General features: G+C 44.9%; 1 protein-coding gene across 1 annotated transcript in view; it reads left to right on the plus strand.

Annotated features, from left to right (window-relative positions):
- The first annotated feature begins 154 nt into the window (after positions 1-154).
- The window catches only part of COLGALT2 (collagen beta(1-O)galactosyltransferase 2), a 105424-nt gene continuing 84249 nt past the window's right edge, over positions 155-21329 (plus strand). The window contains exon 1 of the mRNA XM_045983513.1: positions 155-724. Within this exon, the coding sequence (XP_045839469.1) occupies positions 462-724 (263 nt within the window). The 5' untranslated portion in view covers positions 155-461. The remainder of the gene's footprint in view (positions 725-21329) is intronic.

Consider the following 21329-nt stretch of genomic DNA (forward strand, 5'->3'; position numbering starts at 1 on the left):
TGGATACATTGCATCACTGTGAAGGACTTTAGACTGCGGTTTGCAAAAGCAGAATAAATTTTCTCGGAGTTCCACCGTTATGTACACACATACACACACACGCACACGCCCATTGGCAGAGACGGCCACACCTCGCGGCCCCGGGGGAAGCCACAGACCTCAGCTGTACGAGCTGAGCCTGGACTAGAGGAACTTTCCGCGGGACTCGGGACGGACAGGCCCCCACACGCGGCTGTCGGCTAGCCGGAGCCCCAGGCGTGCGCGGCGGCCCCAGGTCCTCGGTGCGCCCCCGCTTCAGGGCCTGGCGGGTGCGGCGGCGGCTGGAGGCTCCCGGGCTGCAGGGCCCGGTGCCAGCGTGTGCGCGCCAGCCGACCCGGCAGCCGCGTCCCCCGTCCAGCCCCCGCAGCCGGCCTCCGCGCCCTCGGGCCGCCAGTCTACCGCCGCCCGCCGCGGCCGCGAACATGGCTGCGCGCCGCGCCGCCACCCTCGCCTGCTCGCTGCTGCTCCTGTCCGCCGCTCTGCTCCGCCGCGGCTGCCGGGCGCGCTTCGCCGCGGAGCCCGACTCGGAGCACGACGAAGAGGAGCCGGAGGTTTTCCCCGAGTCGCCGGTGCAGAGACCCACGGTACTAGTGGCCATCCTCGCCCGCAACGCTGCGCACGCGCTGCCTCACTTCCTAGGCTGCCTGGAGCGGCTGGACTACCCCAAGAGCAGGATGGCCATCTGGTGAGCGCGCCGGCCCGGCCCGGGACCGTGGGGCACGCGGGGAGCGCGGGGCGCACACCCGCGGACGCCCCGCGCCGCTCCCCGGCGGGTGCGAGCGGAGGTCGCGTTGGGGAAGGACGCGCGGAGCTGCGTGCGCCTGGGGTGCCGGTGGGGATGGCCCGCCCGGCCCGTGCTCCTGGGCGGGCGGGGGGCGGTGTTGTGGGTCGGGGTGGCCTCGTCCCTTTCCCCGACAACTGCCTGTGGGACCCCGCAAGAGGGCTAGCGGCGCCGCCTTCCAACTCGCGAGGTTTCCTTCTTCCCGCCTCATACCCCTAGCCCTGGAGTGAGGGAATAGGGGTGCCCACCGCCGCCTGGCCGTCCGGACGCGGCGGGAAGCCTCACTGTGGCTGGCAGGGGGGCTCCGGAGCGGCTGGGTGGCGACCAGTGTGAGCCGCCCTGGCTTCCCGGGGGTCCGGCTCCTGCTCTCCCAGCTCAGAGGCCAGAAGAGTGGCTCCTGGTTCTCCCCTGGAGGGGGGCGGCGGTCGGGGGTGGAGAGGAGGTGTGGACTCAGAGTCTGAGGTTAGGCGGGACTCACGATGTCTTCTGAACCGCGCCACCACGGCGGGCCCTGTCGCCACCGCGTGCTTCAGGCTGCGCGCGCCCTGGGCACCCTCCTGGGGCTCATTCCTCGCCGCAGATGCAAAGCACGCGGGGTGCCCTGGGAGGACGGAGCCGCCTTCGAGAAGGCAGACAGCCAAGTTTTGTCGCCCGGGGATAGAGCCCGGCGCCCGGTACTGTGTTTGTTGCAGGGAGGGCTGGGGCGTCAGTGCGAGTGGCTGCCCGCACCGGCTTCTAGAACTCCGTCTGGTCTCGCACCTTTAGAAAGGCGGGTATCAGAGGGCGAGACGTGGGTAGTCAGGGGGGCCCCGCCGAAAGGCCTGTGTTGGAGGAGGTGGACGCTGGCCGCAGGGATAGGCAGCCGGGAACGCGGACAAGAGAGCTCTGGTCCTCCGAGGAAGACAGAGGCCAGCTCGCTCCGGAGCAGTTTGTGTTGCGTTGATAAAGGCAGCCGTCCTCACACAAGACACATCCTTAGAGCTGCGGTTGAGCAGAAAGAGAAGGGACGAGGGTAGAGCAGTAGCCAGAATTGGCAGCCCGACCGTACCTGGTGGGAGAGGTGCGGAGGTGAGAGCGCAAACACGAGATAGAGAGCCGCTCTGTGCTATACACTGCTCTACTCTGACCCTGTTATACGTGCCTGCTGCCACGGAGAAGGGCACGGCATGTGGAAAGGGAGAACGGGGGTGCAGCCAGGTTTTAAACTAGAAGGAAGAAGGATTTTTTTTTTAACCACTTCAATACCAAAGAAAATTTCACAAATGTCAGTTCTTAGATGCTCTCTTCAGGAGAGATGTTTTACAATATGGTCTTGGTCTTTCTGCATTGTTTGGTTTTAAAGAACATTGTTCCGTTTTAAGTTATTCTAGGAAGTTCGTGAAGGCTGCGGCAGGTACGAGGCACAGGTTTTGCTACCTGATGTACAGACATTCCTCTCTTCTATCATAGGGTGAAGTTTTTTGTTTGTTTGTTTTTTAATTTATTTATTTGACAGACAGAGATGACGAGTAGGCAGAGAGAGAGAGGGGGAAGCAGGCTCCCCGCCGACCATGGAGCCCGACGTGGGGCTCGATCCCAAGACCCTGGGATCATGACCCGAGCTGAAGGCAAAGGCTTTAACCCACTGAGCCACCCAGGCGCCCCCATAGGGTGAAGTTTTAAAAGAGACACTGGGATCCCTATTTTACAAATGAAACAACTGTGACTTCCATCAGTTCAAGAACTCCCTTAAAGTCACGGAATTAATAAATGGTAAAACTGGAACTGGAACCGAAGTTTGTCTCTGATGTCTGCCCTACAAATATAGTGGTGGCAACATGATACAAACAAAATTTATTTAAACCTAGAGGCTACAAATTAGGAGGCAAGCTTTTAGTCACTCACTTGATAGGTGGCTTTGGGTCAGTTGTTTGCAGCCCATAGACATCAGTTTCCTCATCAGTAGAATGAAGGAATTGGAAGAAATGATTAGCAAAATTCCCCCCAGCTCTTGAATTCCATGGATTTTGTGATATGATCAGAATCAACTAGTAATGATTCTGTATCTTAAGCTCTCTGGATGTTCAATATTTTGTGGATGTTGACATTCTTTTCAGATGGTAAGTATTCCAGTTCTCCGTTGACTTTTGGGATCTATTTTCCCTTAACCTTGTTCATAGTCCATGTAATTGTGCCTTGTCGCTTATGGCCAGAGCGGCAAAGTTAAGGAAAAAACCGAAGTTTGAACAGGCCTTGAGCCACCATTGCATTAGTCACTAAAGACTCTTCCTTGAGTTCTGGTTTAGAAACCTTATATCATTTATTAGGTAATAATAACCAAAAGGGCCATTTAAACGTAGTCCTCTATAGCTCTCAAAGTACTTTCATTAACTGTGTTATCTCATTTGATCCTTACTACCACTCTGTAAAGAAATAAACATCTGCATGTTATAGAAGAAGACACTGTACCTGAAGTAACTGACTTAAGATTATACTTATTTACTAATTTCACAAATACTTAATAAGAAGAACTCACATTTATTCTTTTTTTTTTAAGACTTTATTTACTTATTTGACAGAGAGAGATCACAAGTAGGCAGAGAGGCAGGCGGGGGGGGGGGGGGGGGCGGTGAAGCAGGCTCCCCACTAAGCAGAGAGCCCAATGCAGGGCTCGATCCCAGGACCCTGAGACTATGACCTGAGTCGAAGGCAGAAGCTTTAACCCACTGAGCCATCCAGGCGCCCCTAGAAGAGCTCACATTTATTCTAAGCATTTATTCTGAGCATATACATTCGCTCTTAGGTATGTACTGTGATTATACCCTTTTACAGATGAGAAAACTGAGGCACAGAGAGGTTATGCAAGCACACATACTCCTAATGACCACCTTTTGTGAGATCAGGGCACTATGCCAGGTTCCAGCTGAAAAAAAGTTGAGTAAGGTGTGGCTTCTCACAGACAAATATGGCTCTTTTTACTGGGTAGTGTAAAGTGATCTGAATGGCATTTATAGGGTTTAAGGGAGTGACAAAGGACTTCTAGATCAGATTAGAGCAGTTATGTGGTCATAACAGCCTTCTTGAGGAGAGCTGACCCTGAGTTAGAAGCCAATTTTGCAAGACAAATAGGAATTCACTAAAATCTGGAAAGTAAGGAGGGTTCTAGAAAGACAGAACAGTGAGGGGAAAATAAAAAGACACTGGGACATTTAACTAGAGTTTCCTGCAGGAACAGTAAAGCAGGAGGCAGGTTTCCTGAGTGCAGATCTCCAATTCACTGCATTGTACTACTGTAGCTGCTAACTCTAGACTGGCATTATGCGAGTATTTGGCTGTGAAGGTTATGGGATATCACCCTCCAGGAGGAAGCGGTAACTCCATTTAGGATGCTATAGCTTTGAGGAGCTTCTGCAAGTTACTTCCTTTTAGTCTCTTGGTCTCAAGTTCTACTCAATATTCTGAGATGCCAGACTGAGTATCCACTCTGCAAAGCAAGCATACACTAATGTCAAAGATGGTCAATGTCAAAAATGGCATTAGCTCCCCAGAACTTTACACAACAGAACCAGGTGGCCTATAGAGCCTGGGCTGCCAACTTCCATTTACTCTTATCTCCAAAGCTCTGTGCACACTCATCCTTCTCGTTCATCTGCTTACCTCTGACACTGGCTAAAGGAACATCTGGTAAGACTTCTTTCCTGTAGGAGTCAGAGGTATGGTTCATTGAGCACATTCAGACTTCCCATTGCTGTATTTTTTTTTCCCACTGAAAGCTCTGGAACATATTTGTCATCAGTATCAATAAATTGCCCTGAAAATTTTTCCTGAGTACAGTTATCTCAGTTAACACTAAGTTTATTTGGATTAGATTGAATTAAGGAAAGTTTGTGTTTTAGAGACACTTTGTACCAGGCAAAGGGAAAAACCTGTCACATTTACCACTCTGATCTCAAAACCCCCATCGAGTGAAGAGTTCTCCTTCAAATATCATAATGGTGATAAGGAACTAAGATGTTCCTTGTGTTCTAATTAAAACCTGCACCGAGTTGATGGGAATCACAACTGTGCCGAGAGGGACCTGTTTGTCCTGTGGCGCATGCACTGCGGTGGGTGCGCTTTACTTCAGTGGAGCCATGAACGGTGGCCTTAGCAACAGAGGGAAGGCCGACCTCATCCCCCTTCCCAAACCTGTGATTAAGGCGAGGAGTGCCAAGTTGCCATGATAATGAACAATGGAGCAGGGCATGAGGAAAAACATTTGACCCAAAAGACACATTCAGTTTGTCTCTTGGAGCCTATGGTTGCCTGTGGGAAGACATGGGGACTCAGTCTGTGCCATCATAAGGCAGGAACTGCCATGTAATTATAGAACCCTCTGAGCATTTCATTTGGTAGAGGTTTGAACAGCAGCATACTACATCGGGAACCATTGTATGGCTTTCTAAATCAAGAGACGGTTTTCTGCTGACGTCAACATAAACATTGGTGGGCTTCTGCTTGTTCTGGGGTGCCGAGCCCCACATTTTGCACACGACTTCGTTGCTGTAGTGTTTGGGAGATTACCTTGGATTATTCTTCACTTCTTGGTGCTCAACCAGTAGCATTTTGGGGACTGTTGAATGAGACACACTAAAGAAGGTGTGTTTAGAAAATGTTTCAGACTACTACTAGTGATAGTTTCCAGCGCCAGCAAGAACAATGTTACATTTTACCATTACAGTCTTGGCATTCAATGCTTACGTTATGCCTACGAATAGACGTTTCAGCTCCTGAGTGAAAAATTAGATGAAACTTTGGTCCCCTTCTCTCTGTTAGTCTGTTTTCCTCACTTTTCCACCTTCTTTTTCTTCTTCTTCTTATTTTTCCCCCCAGCCTGGTGGTTTAGTAGTATCAAGGAGGGAGTATCCAAGTTTACAGTCATTTATGCTAGGGTTTGAATCTCCCGTGTGATTGCGGGCACATTGGCAAACTTCTAACCAACCCTAGCTTCTTCATCTGGAAATGACCAATAATAACACCTACTCCAAGAATTTTTTTTAACAAGTTTTTAGACAAATGAAATAATGCATGGACTATGTCTTTCATGTAAATGCTACTGGATACACAAGAGTTGCTATTTCCTATCCCTCTTTTCCTTTTGGTTCCATCTCCTTTCTCTTTCCAAATGAAGATTTTCAAAACAATATATATTCACAAGACAGTCTCACCTTGTGACTATATATTCTTTCCAACAAAACAAAGTATTAGCAGAATGAAAACCAGCATTCACTTACTAAGGAAATCTAAACACTCCGATAAGATAACTAATTTAGTATGTGCTATGGTGAGTGCTATGAAGTGTGTAAACCTGGCAATTCACAGACCTGTCCCCTGGGGCTAATAATACATTATATGTTTATAAAAAAATTTTAAAAATTATAAAAAAAAAGAACTAATTTAAACCTGACAACACCTCTGGGCGAGAGGTGGTATGACTCTTCTCACTTTACTCAGAAGACAACTGAGGCACAGGGAATTTAAATAACTTGCGTGAGGTCACAGGCTAGTGCATTGTAGAGCAAGGACGTGACCCAAGCAGCTCATGTCCCAGACTAAGTACAGATGGTCTGTTTAAGATCAAGAAAGGACCAATTAGTGCTAGTTTTTGCTTCTGTCAGTTGACCCAACTTAGGAAGATAAGAGTGCCAGTGTTTCTTCCAAACAAGAATGGCCCCTTCTGCTTGAATGACACAATGGACTCAGTGGTTCCCTTCCACTGTCTTGATAATTTCGTCACTTAGCTTAGCCACTTCCTAGTTACCAAACTCGGCTTTATATTGGTGGATTTCATAGGTACAGAGTCAGACTAAATATATGTATCATACATAATTATTATGCAGATCACTTGCTATGATCACAGCTAATAGCAAAAGAAAGAAATTTGTCAAGTGTTGTTAGTGGCAAATGAATAAGGCAGCACTATTCATAGGCCTGGTGGCTACGGCATCTTGGGTGCATAGTGGTAAAACAGTTTTAGTTTTTCAGCCTTTTTAATTAGTGGCCTTAGACTTAGTTGACCTTTAAACTTAACCTTCTTCCAAATGGCTGGAAAAAACTATCAATCATCTCCCCACCCTTCAATTTCAAAACATGACTGAGCTTCAGAATTGTGTATTTCCTTTGAATAAAAATTGAAATGACTGATAAAAGGATGCCCATATTCCCCGGTTCTATTTTATTAATTGATGTCCATGGATGGGGAACCCAAAACATAGGACAATTGAAAGATTTTCCCCTAGTATATTATACAGTGAATAAGTCTTGGGATGAGATAACAGATTTCTAGAATTTAAACCCAGTGTGGATGTTTTAATGTTGATTTTTTAAAAGATTGATTCTATTTACTTATTTATTTCGAGTCTGGAGAGTAGCAGAGGGAGAGGAAAGAATTTCAAGGAGACTCGATTCTGAGCATGGAGTCTGATGCAGGGCTTGATCTCATGACCCTGAGATTGTGACCTGAGCTGAAATCAAGAGTCAGTGCTTAACCAACTGAGGCATGTAGGCACCCCTGGGTTACTTTATAACAAATACAACTCATGGTTTAAAGGCCTATGCCAGTTATTCAAGCAGGGTTTGGCTTTTACAGATCTGCCTTCAGCGACTTTTTCTAGGTGATTGTACCACTGAGCTTCTTTGTGGCTCCAGGTGCACAAACAGGCTTCTCCCTTGACTGTCTCTCGTGGTCAGAGGAATGAGCGATGGAAGCTTTGTAACCAGGGAGGCTGCTAGCTGTGCCCCGGCCCTTTTTCCAACACTTAAATGTACACATGGGTTGTATCAGTGTGTGGCACTGTCTTCCTGAAAAACATTAATTAGGGGCACCTATGTAGTGCATTCAGTTAAGTGTATGATGCTTGGTTTGGGCTTAGGTCATGATCTCAGGGTTATGGGGTCGAGCCCTGAGTGGGGCTCTGTGATCACTGTGGAGTCTGCTTAAGACTCTCTCTTTCCCTCTCCTTCTGCCCCTCTCCCCCAACTCTCTCACTCCCTCTCTCTCAAATAAATAATATTTAAAGAAATTGATTAGCCTGTAATATGGTTGTTTGTCCTATTCCACAGTTACCATATTCTGAAGACAGTTCACTGTATGTGTTTAAATCATAGCTATTATTCATCAGGAATTATGAAATATGTCTGTTGTATATGTCTTGACATCTTTATTCTCAAAGGAGTAAGTTGTTCATTTAACTGCACTTACACTGTGGACACATCAAAAATTGCTGATTTTAAAAATTCTGAAATCCCTTAGGGATTTCATAGATTTATTTAATAGTAATTTAGTTACAAGAACTTTCCTGATTTTTTTCTCTTTTCAACTGAAATAGTAATATCCTCCCATAATAAAGATGCAAACAGGATGAATAGAAACATGATAAAAAGTCAATCTCCCTTCTACTCTATGCCACCTGCCGGAGACAGCCAACGTTAACAGCTCCTTGTACATTCTCCTGGAAAGTTTCTGTGCATGTACATTTAATGTCAACCCAAATGAGTGTTTTATATATCCCGTTCTGCCTAAGTGTGACGATTTAAAATCTCTGTCTCTAATCCCAGCTTTTTAAAACTCTGCCAGCCCACCTCTACCCATGCCTTGGGTGGCTCAGTAAAAGCCAGTTTAACACAACACCCGTTCCAGGTACTTACTCTGAACACTTCCTACGTTACACTCATCCTGTTCTCTTGTCCTTGTGTCTCTGGGCCCTAGAAAATCTGGTCCTAAGCCATTTAAAAACAAAACAAACTTTTTTTTTTAATGAAGTATAATAGACATCCCCAAAGTGCTTATATCCTAAATGTCTAGCTGGATAACTTTGCACAAACTGAACAAGCCTGTGGAACCAGCCCCTGCCTCGCCAGGCGAGCATTTGCACACAACACTGAGTCGCCACTGTCCCCTGACTTTGCGCAGGCAGTCACATCCCCATCAGGCCCATCCTCTGTGCAGTAATATTACCCACTACTGTCTGGCTCTTTGACGTGGCTTGCCTGGCCCTTTGTAGAAATTTGGGTAGTAATCCTTGCTCAGATGCTCAGGAGCTCTAAGACTCAACCCTCCTAGAATGAGCAGGCTTGGCAAGCTGCCAGCGAATGACCTAGTAGTAAAAGATCATGTTACTTTTCCCTCAGCTCTCCATTCCTCTGGTAGAAAAGCTGTGTGTTTAGTGTTCATAAAAGGAAAAAAAAGAATCCCATTATAGGTAATAATTGAAAAGCCATGCAGAATATAAATAGAGTGCCTGTAATTAATTCTCTGGAACATGCTGCCTTTCAGATCCATGAAAATGCAGCGTTTGTGGTTGGTGGCATTAGCCAAGCCTCTTGCATGAATTAAACCTTAGCTCTGTCTGGAGGGCATTTCTTTTCCTCTCTAGGAGCACATACAGTAATCTTTTCAGACTTAGACTTCCAATAATAACTTCATGACATCCTGCCAGGGCTGAACTTATGACTTCGCAACACATCTCATTTAACCGAGACAACAAATGCTATTATATTTTTGTTGTTTGTCAAATTCATCAAGCTGAGGGCTGTCCCTGACTTGTTGGTTTAGGCGATGGGATTTCTTCCTCTGCAAACATAACAAAAAATAACCCCTTCCACCACCATCCACCACCCCCCCCCCGCCCCGCATTTCTGATTAATGACTCAAGACCCCTGAGAAGATGTACATTTTGGAAATATAAATAATAATATAAGTAATGATCCTGGGCTGCATAGGCCCTAAGAATATGGCGGGGGAGGGGGACTGAGTGTGGGGTGGGGTCTGGGGTTAAAGCATTCTCATGAGGACCTGGGTGAAATGATGACACACTGGCCGCATGGGAAGCATTCTTTACCCTCCAGGTTGAATTACTTAAATGTCTGTCGAAGGACTTGTCAGGCTTGTCAGTGGCAACTTCCGCCACTTTGGCTGTTGCCGTGGTCTCACTGTTTCTGCCCCAATCCCCGCTTCCTGCCTCAAAATTCATGTGTTGAAATCCTGACCCCCAAAGATGATGGTATTAGGAAGTGGGGCCTTTGGGAGCTGCATAAGTCTTATGGGTAGAGCTCTCATGAATGGGATTAGTGCCCTTGGGACAAGAGGCTCCAGACAGGTTCTTTACCTCTTCTACCATGTGAGGACCCAGAGAACCTAGTTCACCAGGAGACTAGCCATGCTGGTACCCTGATCTTGGACTTGAAACTCCCAGAGCTTTGAAAAACCCACTGTTCATAAGCCACCCAGTTTGTGGTATGTTCTTACGGCAGCCTAAGTCTTTACAGACGACAACAGTGGGCAAGTCCAAGAAAACCATGAAGGTAGCTAAAAGTGCCTACATTGTAGACAACAGGGAAGTAAGACTCTCTCTTTCCATTCCCCATTCTTTTGAAAAGGGATTGTTTATATTTTGGAGGTGAGGGGAGGGGAGTGGGCTATTGCAAGCTTCCTATTCTCGTAGGGCTAGAGAGGATTCTGAGAAAGGGGTTATAATGAGTGTACATCATTTGGCATTTTTTCCCTAAGAAGTCATTTTAGGTGAGAAATTGCAGCTTTTTGGGGTCTTGGGAAAGGCAGCATTTCCTGGGGACTAAGACTGGAACTTAAATTCCTGGGATACGTGTGAGAAATGTGGTTGTGGACTTTTGCAGCTGCGGCGTTCCTAACACGGAGTCCCTTGCTGGACCACTGAACTGCTTTTCAGTTTCTTGGTTTCCAGCCAGTCCCATAATCTGTTCAAGCTCCACACACCACAGTGATTACAGCTGAGCTCTGCCAAGATAGGGGAAAGTTACTGCCAAGTGGAATCAGGATATTTCATGTCATCACTACACCGTTGAACAGTAAGCTTAATGCAGCCCCCACATGACTGCATTCCCTCTGCTGGAAGTACGGGGTGGGAGTGAGGGGGTGGGAGACCATTTAGACCGTCAGACCGTGTCTGGGGTTTCAGATGGATTCTGTGGAGCTGGCACGGAAGACTTGAAACAGCCAGCATACTAAAATATTGTAGAAACTTAAAAATCTCTCTGCCTTTTCTCAGTCTTGCTAGACTTCAAGATGAATTGGGCACATTGATTTCCATCCTAGAAATTTTTCTTTATTGAGATAAACTATGAATTCATAAAGCCACGGACTAAAAAATATTATATACCTCCTTTTATGTATTTGGCCACCACAGATTCTCTATGTGGGTAAGTCCAGGTGATCATGTTGAAATTAGTAGTTGAGGTGGCGTAAAAGTGGCTCACCCCATCAGTCAAGTTCATTGACCATGAGTGGACATGGCCCTCATCACTGTTTTGCAGACCTTTTGGTTGAAGGCTGCTGGGCTTCAACTAGTGGTTCCTAAATACTGGCTTAGAGGCCAAAACACGTACAACTTTTGTTAGTTACATGGATTCCTGGGCCCCTCTTCAACCACATTCAATCATTTGGTCTGTGGGAAAGGCCTGGGATCTGTATCTTAAACATGTATATGAATGATTTGGATGCACCTGTGGGTTTCGACATTACAAGGGCTGTGGGAGGAATGGGGGGCTCATGAAAGGGCTGAAAGCTGTGTATCCATTTAAGGTATAGGCCATGGGATTTTCAGAACTTGGGAAGTTGGCGTCTGTGGGATCTTCGAAACTCGGGATCCAGTTGCTTAAGCAATCAAGAAGGCCAAAGGGTTTTCTTAATAAGAGAGGTAGTCAGGTACGGGGCGGCTCTGCCAAGTATGCGTCCTTTGTGTTTTTTATTGAGTGAAGTGCACGTGTTCTCCCTCCTTCCAACCGTGGCTGTTTTTAAACAAGTTATGTTTTGTTTTGTGTTTTAAAGGCGGTGCCCCAACCTGCCCTCTCTGTGGAGTGCCTTGCACTGGGACTCAGTATAAAGTGACCCTCCTTCAAACCCTTCTCTTTGTTCATTGTATCTCCCATCTTGAGTTCATCAAGCATTTAGTTTCATAGAAGAAAAGACATCTAGGGATGAACGTCTCTTAAGAGAGTGGAGGGAAATCAAATCAATGCGTTTTCTTTTAAATAAAAAGTGTCCCTCGAACCTTTTAGTCCTCATATTCCCAAGGCTTGGTTCCTTTGTTGCTTGTAGTGAATTTTCTTACCTTTGATTTTCTCTTTGGCACGTGGTGAAAACCTCCTTCCCTCACTTGTGAAAAATATAGTCTACTAAATTAGCGCGGGCTAATAGTTGGCAGATTGGCCTTAATTATATGATATTATAAAGTTCCTTAGCCTTCATTCCTTACGGAATGAAGTTCCTTCATTACTTATGGAATCAAAATTTAGCTTTTTGGGAATTCACGCTCTTCCAGTCTGCCGTACAAAGGATTGTGCTGAGTCGGTTGCTGCCATCCAAAGTTACTAACTTGGTATAACTTGGTATAGTTGTGTTATTCCAAGTGCACCCAAGGGCAGCCTTCTCTGGGATAGATCACAGCTCAGTTGCTAAATCTACTGTTCCAGATCCTAGCTTTACCGTGTTCTTTTGGTGACAGGTCTGTGAAAAATTCCATAGTAAAATTTCTCAAATTATGCATCCACTTTATTTTTTCAGCACTTTTTCTTAGGGATGTGAGCTGTGTTCCGTCATTTAGTGCCTCCCACCGAGAAATAACAGCCATCTGGGGAGGAAGGTGTGGTCAGGCGTACCTGGGTGTCTCCAGGACAGTTGCCCCTAGCTCAGAGCAGCTCATTCATTTTCCCCGCAGTGTGCAAATATCACCGTTTCGTTTTTTGTGTTGTCTCATGAAAGGGCTGGAGGCATTCCTTACGCTGTGTCATTTTGTACCAGCCCTTTGTTCTCTCTGGGCCTCCGTTTCCTCTCCTGGAACAAAAGAGGAGCGTGCTACAGTTGCGTTTCTCAGCTGTGGCTGCTTATTGGAATCATCTGATGAAGGCTGAAAAGACACTGATGCCCCGGCCCCACCCCCAAACCTTTCAAGTCTGAACATCTAGGGTAGGATCAGGGCAAGTGACATATTTTAAAAGCTTTTCAGGGGGGTGGCACTGTGCTGCCAGGCTTGAGAACCTTTGGATGAGATGTTCTCTGGAGTGTCTTCCCGATCTGACAGTAGTGTGCCCTTCATGGGAGTGACCATATCCGGAGAACTTTTGTGAACAGTAACTCTGCATGATTGGCGTTTCCTGGACCCTCTGCCTAGACTCAGATCTTTTTGGAGTGGCCTAAAAAGCAAGACTCGAAGTCTTCTCAGAAGCTCATTGTATTTCGGGCTGTTGTATGGTGTGCACAATGGTGTTCACTGAGAGTGTGGTCTCCTGCAGAAGACAGGTGCTACGGGGTGACCGAACTGCCAAGGGATGGCAACAAGAGGTCCGGCTTTGCGGGGGCACGAACTGGAGCTTCTCACGAAGGGACTGCGTGCACCAGGTGCAGAGACAGCCGCAGCCCAGGGCTTCCTGCCCATGGTGCACGGATGCTGCCCCTTGGATAAGGGAGCGCGTATATCAAGGCTTCTAAGCACATCTTGCCAAACTCCGGCCGCTCAGAATTCCTTCCCGCAGTATGTGTTTTGGTGTGTTGCCCAGCCTTGCTTTTAGGCGCTCTGTTTCATGCTGGTGCAGGGCTTCTAATCATCTCTGGGTATTGAATTTCTGATGTTACTTTCAATGGCTTTGGATTTTTGCTTCTTTCGTTTCTCGATTTGCATAAACAGTGCCGCCTTTGTCCTGTGGTCTTGACTCAGCTTCAAAGCCTCGTCTGGGCATCAGACATAGTGGATCCTCATTTCTTAGGCATCAGATGGCAGCAGCACTAGCAGGTGTCTGAAGGTTACAACCCCACTTCGGGGCCAGCCTTCTGTCTCCCAAGAAGATTAGATTCCGCCAAGTCCCCTTTGATAATGGTGCTGAATCTTAATAGCTTTTCCTAAGGCCTGTGCCAATCCTGGTGAAATGAAGAAGTGCCGGCGTTTGTCTGAAGAGGAAAGGACAGTAACTCACCAAGATTGACTGGACGCCCCGTCCCCTCTAAAGGCAGATTATGAAGGGTCCTTCTGGGAAGCATGGAACCCCAGGCACACTGGCCAGTCTTTGCTGATGGTGACATGGGAAAGGCCAAACCCTCCTTTTCCCGAGCATCTTATCAAAATAAAGGCAGTAGTTGGACTCTCAGTTATCCGTGATGGGATTATCTGTATTTTGGATATACCAAGGCCGGTTTTTGATAACCAGGTCTGTTTGGTACAATCCACCAGCACACCCTTGTTGTTCAGACAACAGAGAGTAATTTGTATCTCGGCTCAGAAAATGAGTTGGAAGGTATTCTGGTACATTCCACACAGGGTGTTCCAACAGCAGTGGTATCTGGCCTCTTAGCTGTTTGCTTTCTTGCGCTGTCTGTGCCATGCTCCACCATATTTTCAGATTTTTCTCGAATTCTTTGCCTTGCCTTGGTCTCTTCATCTATACAATAAGCTCTGGATGGGCTGATCTTGAAAAGCTTTTCTAACCACAGCGTGCTAGGTGTTTGACCAACACTACTGACACCACGTAAAAAGAAGTAAGTTCCTCTGTTGATGAATTATTTTTGGGGATGCCATTTGGGCCTTCATTTCTTTATTTGTACTTATATTTTCCTTATTCAGTAGTTTTGGCTTATCCATGTCTCATATCCTTGGTGCACAGACTAATGGTTTGTTGCTACATGAAATTATAAAGTTAAAAAAAAAATGTTTGCGCTTCGCGATGGCTAATTTTATATATCAACTTGGCCGGGCCATGGTGCCCAGACAGGTGGTCAAACATTATTCTGGATGTTTCCAAGAGGCTGTTTTTAGATGAGATTTACGTTTAAATCAGTGAACTTTGAGTAAAAGTTGCCTTCCATAATGTGGGTGGGCCTCGCACGATCAGTTGAAGGTACGGAGAGACCAAAAGACTGACCACTTCGACCAAGAAGAAATTGTGCTTGCTATTAAACTGAGTCTGGACTTGAACTGCAACATCGGCTCCTCCCTGGATCCCCAACCTGCTGGCCCACCACACGGACTTTGAACTTGCCAATCTCCACCATTGCCAGGAACTGTGAGCCAATTCCTTAAAAATCTCTCTCTCATATGTATATGAGAACTTTGACTAATATAACCTCTAATATAACCTCTAATCCAAAAAAAAATATCATCTAATTATGAACAACAACAGCCAAAATAAGGAGTGTGATAAGAAGGAAAGGAACCCAGAAAATTACCGTCAGAAGAGATCGTTCCTAACCTGAACACGGAGAAAATCAGTGCTTGGGGTGAAGTGTTTGCAGCACGAGCACCCACACTGCAAATGTTTCATTAAATTTGCCTTTTCTCATGCCTGCAAAAAGAAGTAAATGTAAGTTTGCCCTGGAAGTTGCCCTGGTTTTGGAAAAGGTGAAAATGGGAGTTTAAGATTTTCCGTCATGATGGGAAACAATATGCATTTATTCTTGCAGAAGCTTCTGGCCAGGCTATGAGCCTGTGTGTTTTGTTCTATCATGTGAGGAAAGTGCTTGTGTGCATAACTTGGACGTTGGGAGAACCTGCCGGTTGAAGGCCAAGTTTCACCAGACTACTGGATTATTGCACGGAAGTGTTAGCCCTTCCCCAGGGAGAGGCTTTACTGCACAGTGGTGTCATTCATTATATGGTAGAGATGCTGAAGACTGGTCTGCATTGATGCCTTCCGAGATCAGGAACATGAGTGCCCCTGAAAGCCGCCTGTAACATGAAGCCGGGTCGGGCTTTGTCCTTCCCTGCTACTACTGATAGAGTTTAGGGGCCCCAGAATAAGTGAGGGGAGTAGACATGGGAGAGGCCGAATCCCTTGTCTCCTGATTTTGAAATTATATACTACAGAAAGATAAAATAAAGCAAAAATTCTTTTTTTTCCCCCAACAAGCATTCCTGGTGGTGATTCTTTGATTTGATATTCTTGGGGTTCAGTCTCTAAAATCCAGCTCTTTTCTGAGCTGTAACCAGCAAATAAAAAAGCAACACCTTCCACTGTATCAGAATTATCTTAAGAGGGCGCCTGGGTGGCTCAGTGGGTTAAGCCGCTGCCTTCAGCTCAGGTCATGATCTCAGGGTCCTGGGATCGAGTCCCACATTGGGCTCTCTGCTCAGCGGAGAGCCTGCTTCCCTTCCTCTCTCTCTCCCTGCCTCTCCTGTGATTTCTCTCTGTCAAATAAATAAATAAAATCTTAAAAAAAAAAAAAGCATGGCTTTTTGGCGGCCTTTCTCAGGTCTCTCTGATTCTAGCTACTCGTCTGGCTGCCTTCATTGCCCACAGTCTAGTGCCTGCTGTTTGGAGTCTCTGTCTCTCCTAGGATACTTCAGTAACACCGGGACTCGGCCTGGTAGCATATAATGCCCTAAGGAACGTTTCTTCTTATATATCAGTAAATGTGATTTTAAGGGACAGAGGGTCAAACAATTTCTACCTTGAAGTCAAGTGGATTTTGAAGCTTTTCTGCTCATCTGTGTAATAATGTATCCAAGATTTGGTGTTGCTTCTCCTAATCTGTATATCAGCTGTCAAGTTTTGGAAAATAAATTGCAGTGGGGCGCCTGGGTGGCTCAGTGGGTTAAAGCCTCTGCCTTCAGCTCCGGTCATGATTTCAGGGTCCTGGGATCGAGCCCCACATTGGGCTCTCTGCTCAGCAGGGAGCCTGCTTCCCCCTCTCTCTGCCTGCCTCTCTGCCTACTTGTTCTCTTTCTGTCAAATAAATAAATAAAATGTTAAAAAAAAGAAAGAAAGAAAAGAAAAGAAATTGCATTGACATTCTGTAGCTTTGACCTAGAAAGCAAATAGTTTCCCTAAAGGGAACACTTAATCTTTTGGATGTCAAAGGAGCAGAAGATAAATAAACCATAGTCTGCGTTTCACCTTCCGAAACCATTTCTCTGTAGCAGATTTTTGGAATTCTTGTTCTAATTAAGCCTCACTTCTTTTGCTCTTACTCTAACTCATTGTGGATTTCATTCCATTGTGACTTTTCCAATTCTTTCCAAGTGTCTCCTTTTTATTTTTTCAAAGAGGCATTTTTCTCGGCAAGTTTTTGTTAATTTATTGACCGATTGCTCTTGTTTACTTATGGATAGGGTTGGCAGTGCTAGAAATTCAGGTGTCTTATCTGAAAGAATTAAGAGAAGCTATTCTTCATTTACCCTTTAAAAAATGATGAGGACTTGACAGAATCCAGACAGGTTAAGTCTTGTTTTGAGGAACTTTAAAAAAAAAGTGTTTCCCTTCCTTGGCCTTTGATCTGAAAAGACGAAGGTTACGCATGGCTACGGTCTGCAGTTTTACAGTAGTAGAATAATAGGCTGTGGTTTCCAGACCCCTGAACAATCAACCGTTAACAAGTGAGCTCATTTTTGGTAGAAGAATCACATGTGTCATTGTCTCAGAAGAGACGTGGCCTGCAGATCCTGTCTGGGGACCTGCTTCCAAAGACTTGTTTGAACTCTTCCCAACTTAATTTGAACTTGGCCTTCCTCTTGCTTTTACATTTCAAAGAGCTTGAGCTCTTCAAAGAGCTGCCTATCCACAACCAAGTAGACAGTAAAACAAAACCCAGTAACCTGTTATGAAATGAAAAGTGAGAGGGACAGCAGTTGATATTTTATGATTCTTTTCATTTAATCCTGTCACTGAGAAGAAATACGTACTTTCTTCAGGCTCCATAGAAAAGTAGAAAACCGTGATTATGTCTTTAAAAACATTTTCGGAATTGAAGTCTTCTGTAAAAATACGAGGTCCATGGATATTTTCTTGTCTTACCTTAAAGGCCTGCTTTTTTTTTTCTTTTTAAGATTTTATTTATTTGAGAGAGAGAGAGAGAAAGAGAGTGAGAGAGGGAGAGAATGAGCACGAGCAGACAGGAGCGGCCCTGGGATCATGACCTGAGCTGAAAGTAAGTGCTTAACCGACTGAGCCACCCAGGCACTCCTAAATTCCTGCTTTTTCAGTAGTAAACTGTAACCGGGAGAATGGTAACCAAGCTCCATGATGGCCCCAAATGATCTTTGCCTCTGGGTAGTCAACCCTTTGGGATTTTTCCCCATGCTGAATCAGGTGATCAAAAGTACAGTTGGCAGTGAGTGCGCCTTTCAAAGACCAGTCATAAAAGACGTTGCAATTTCTGTCATAGTCTCATGGATTGCTTGCTCCATGCCTTGAGGGCACTGAAAGAGGCCTGAAGAGAAGCCCATGGGCTTCTCATGGCAGGAGGAACTCTGACCTATAACCAACAGCCAGCACCACCTTGCTGCCATGAGAGTGATCTATGTAGGAAGCGTATCTTCTAGCCCAGTCTGGCGTCACATGACATCTCAGTAGGAGCTCTTGAGAGACTCCAGGTAAGAATGTCATAAACTCCTGACCCTTACAGTCTAAGAACACAATGAACAACATTCTCGAAGGTGCTGTGGATAGACACCCTGCTCCCATGGAGCTCGTGTTGTACTGAGGGACAGTGATGATAGACAAGTACAGGAGATGGGGAGAAGGGATTAGTGGGAAGGTGATATTTGAGCTGAGGTCTGAATGCTGGGGACCTACCTTGTCAAGACGGTAGAGAGGGGAGGAAAGAGGAGAAAAAGGTAACCAGTCAGGTTTTTAAAAAAAGATTTCACTTGTTGGAAGAGAGCAAACAAGGCTGGTATAGCTAGTCTACTTTGGACAGATGTCCGTTTGCTTTCTGAATGGTGCTCCGTTCTTCTTTGAGCTGCTTCTTGGGGGAAATAGGGTCAGTTTTCAATATCATCAACAAAAGCGCAATATGCTTTTATTTTAATTCTTATTGATCAGTTTAACTACACAGTTGAAGTGCCACTAGTTAGTGGAAATAAGAATTATTTGTACTACTAGCCTCTGAGTGTTGTGAAAGGTCAGTAAATTAAAATGTCAGCAAATTCCTTACTTCAGCCTCCCCTGCATCCTGATTTCACCGTGGAATGTTCTCAAAGACTTTCTCTCCCCTCTATTGTCATCAGTGGAAATGCCATCCACTAACAGGACTCAGAGGGCCAAAATTGAAGTGCTTTACTTGAAAATAACAAAATAAGACTAAACAAAACATGCAATTCTAACAAGAAACGAGCACATTCTACACAGCCATCCAAAGATTCTAGAAAGCAAGTAAGTGCTAGACATCATCAGATCTGCGTTCGTCTCTTACAACATAGATAATGGGTGTTGAAAGGACCGGCTAACGTTACATCCCTGAGTTTTAGGTGAATTATTTGCTGTATTTCAATTTGTTTTCTTTAGACATGAAGCAGAAATTTGCAAAAAATATAGATCAGTGTTCTAATTCTTGCTCTGTGCCTTTCCACAGAAATCACTTGAACACAGTCCACTTTTGCTATCCCTGGTCCCTCAGTTGACATCATAGTACATCTCATCTTGATTAAAAAGAACATTTCTTGACAAACCATAAAGGACTCTTAATCTCACAAAACAAACTGGGGGTTGCTGGGGGGAGGTGGGGTTGGGAGAGGGGGAGGGGGTTAGGGACATTGGGGAGGGTATGTGCTATCGTGAGTGCTGTGAAGTGTGTAAACCTGGTGATTCACAGACCTGTACCCCTGGGGATAAAAATACATTATATGTTTATAAAAAAAAAAAGAAGAAAGAAAGAAAGGATGAATACCCAACTTTTGTAGCAACATGGACGGGACTAGAAGTGATTATGCTGAGTGAAATAAGTCAAGCAGAGAGATTCAAGTATCATATGGTTTCACTTATTTGTGGAGCATCACAAATGACATGGAGGACATTGGGAGATGGAGAGGAGAAGGAAGTTGAGGGAAATTGGAAGGGGAGGCGAACCATAAGAGACTATGGACTCTGAAAAACAACCTGAGGGTTTTGAAGGGGCAGGGGTGGGAGGTTGGGGGAACCAGGTGGTGAGTAATAGGGAGGGCACGTATTGCATGGAGCACTGGGTGTTGTGCAAAAACAATGAATACTGTTATGCTGAAAAAAAAAATAATTAATTAATTAATTTAAAAAAAGGTAAAAAAAAAAAAAACAAAACATTTCTCAGATCGGCTCTGGGCTAAACAGAGCAATTTGTTTTGGGTTTGCTTCAATACCCACTTAATTTCCGAGCATCAACTGTGGGATGTTAAACCCTAACAACTCTTCTGTCAGTTCCAGTTGTTGGGGGCTTTGACTTCTTTATCTCCCAAGTCAGGAATGAGATCACCAGACATAAAGAAAGTGAATTAAAAACAATCTGCTTTGGTTGAATATTTATTTTTTTTTAATCTCCTACTTTGTCCATTAATGTAACTGAAAACTTTGTGAGGCCCAAGTACAAAGGGTACTGATAACTGATTTAAAAAAGAAAAACCCCATAAACCAATATTCAAGCGATGCTTGCTGCAGAAACCCATTACTTCCGTCCTGGGGAAAAGTCTCAATGAGTAATTATTTCAGACCAGTGAGCTCATAGCTGTCTGCTTGGCAAAACTCAGCTCTGGTTTCTTCATGAAAAATAAGATAACTGCCAGGATTTTTCTGTCTCATACCTGAGCCCTCACAAATGCTGCTTTTCACCCCTTGTGATTTAGATTCTTTAGGTCAATGACATTTTCTCTGCCTTCATAGGGTGCAACCGAGGAGTTGATACTGAGAAGCCACGAATCAGAACGGAGAGCAATGACTCGTTTGTTTTCAAAGGGAGGGGCATATTCACAGGGACTCTAAGAAAGGATCCTAGTCGTTCCAGTGCAAGGGTTCACATTCAAGATGTTTCAAAAACTAATCTCTAATAAAATAATGATGGTAATCTGGTTTGCTTTAAGCAGATGTGTGATTCCACAATGATCTCTGTTTATTTTTAAAAGCTTCCCCCCGCCCTGCTTTTGGCATTTTTACGGCTTGCTACTGACAGAAAATATTTCTACCTTCTCAATTTATTCTGATCCTTCCTGTCAGGAACATCTTCCAGAATATGAATTTATGACTTTGAAAGATCACATATTTATTTTTGTAAGGGCCTCTGTGTCAAGTTTGGCTCTAAAATCTCTTAGGTTTTCTCACTTAAATATTTTTGTGTGCTATAATTCTGTGTGTATTTTAGCAAATATCTACATTTTTAAGGTACAACAAAGGGTGTGTGTAGTCTGAAAAGGTTTGTACTATTCCTTGATTTTATTAGCAATAAAAAGAGTCCCATGAATGAAATCATTGTTAAGATTTGTTTTCCATTTTGTTTGCTTTGCTTCGGAAGATATTTTGAAACCTTGATTTCTGGGAACGGAAACTTTATATGCTTCTTAGGGAAGGCAATGTAACAGATCATTTAGAATAATTAATACTTGAAAAGATATATCCTTCTTCCCCCTATAATTCAATAGTGGAATAAATCACCCGTCCCCTAGTTCAGAAATAGTGAGATGGGAAGAAGGGGTGTTCAGTTTATATGAGTTAAATATCTCAAAGTATGGTGTTTTTTTTTTAAAGATTTTATTTATTTATTTACAGACAGAAATCACAAGTTGGCAGA

This window comes from Meles meles, chromosome 17 (assembly GCF_922984935.1).
Source record: "Meles meles chromosome 17, mMelMel3.1 paternal haplotype, whole genome shotgun sequence".
NCBI lineage: Eukaryota > Metazoa > Chordata > Mammalia > Carnivora > Mustelidae > Meles > Meles meles.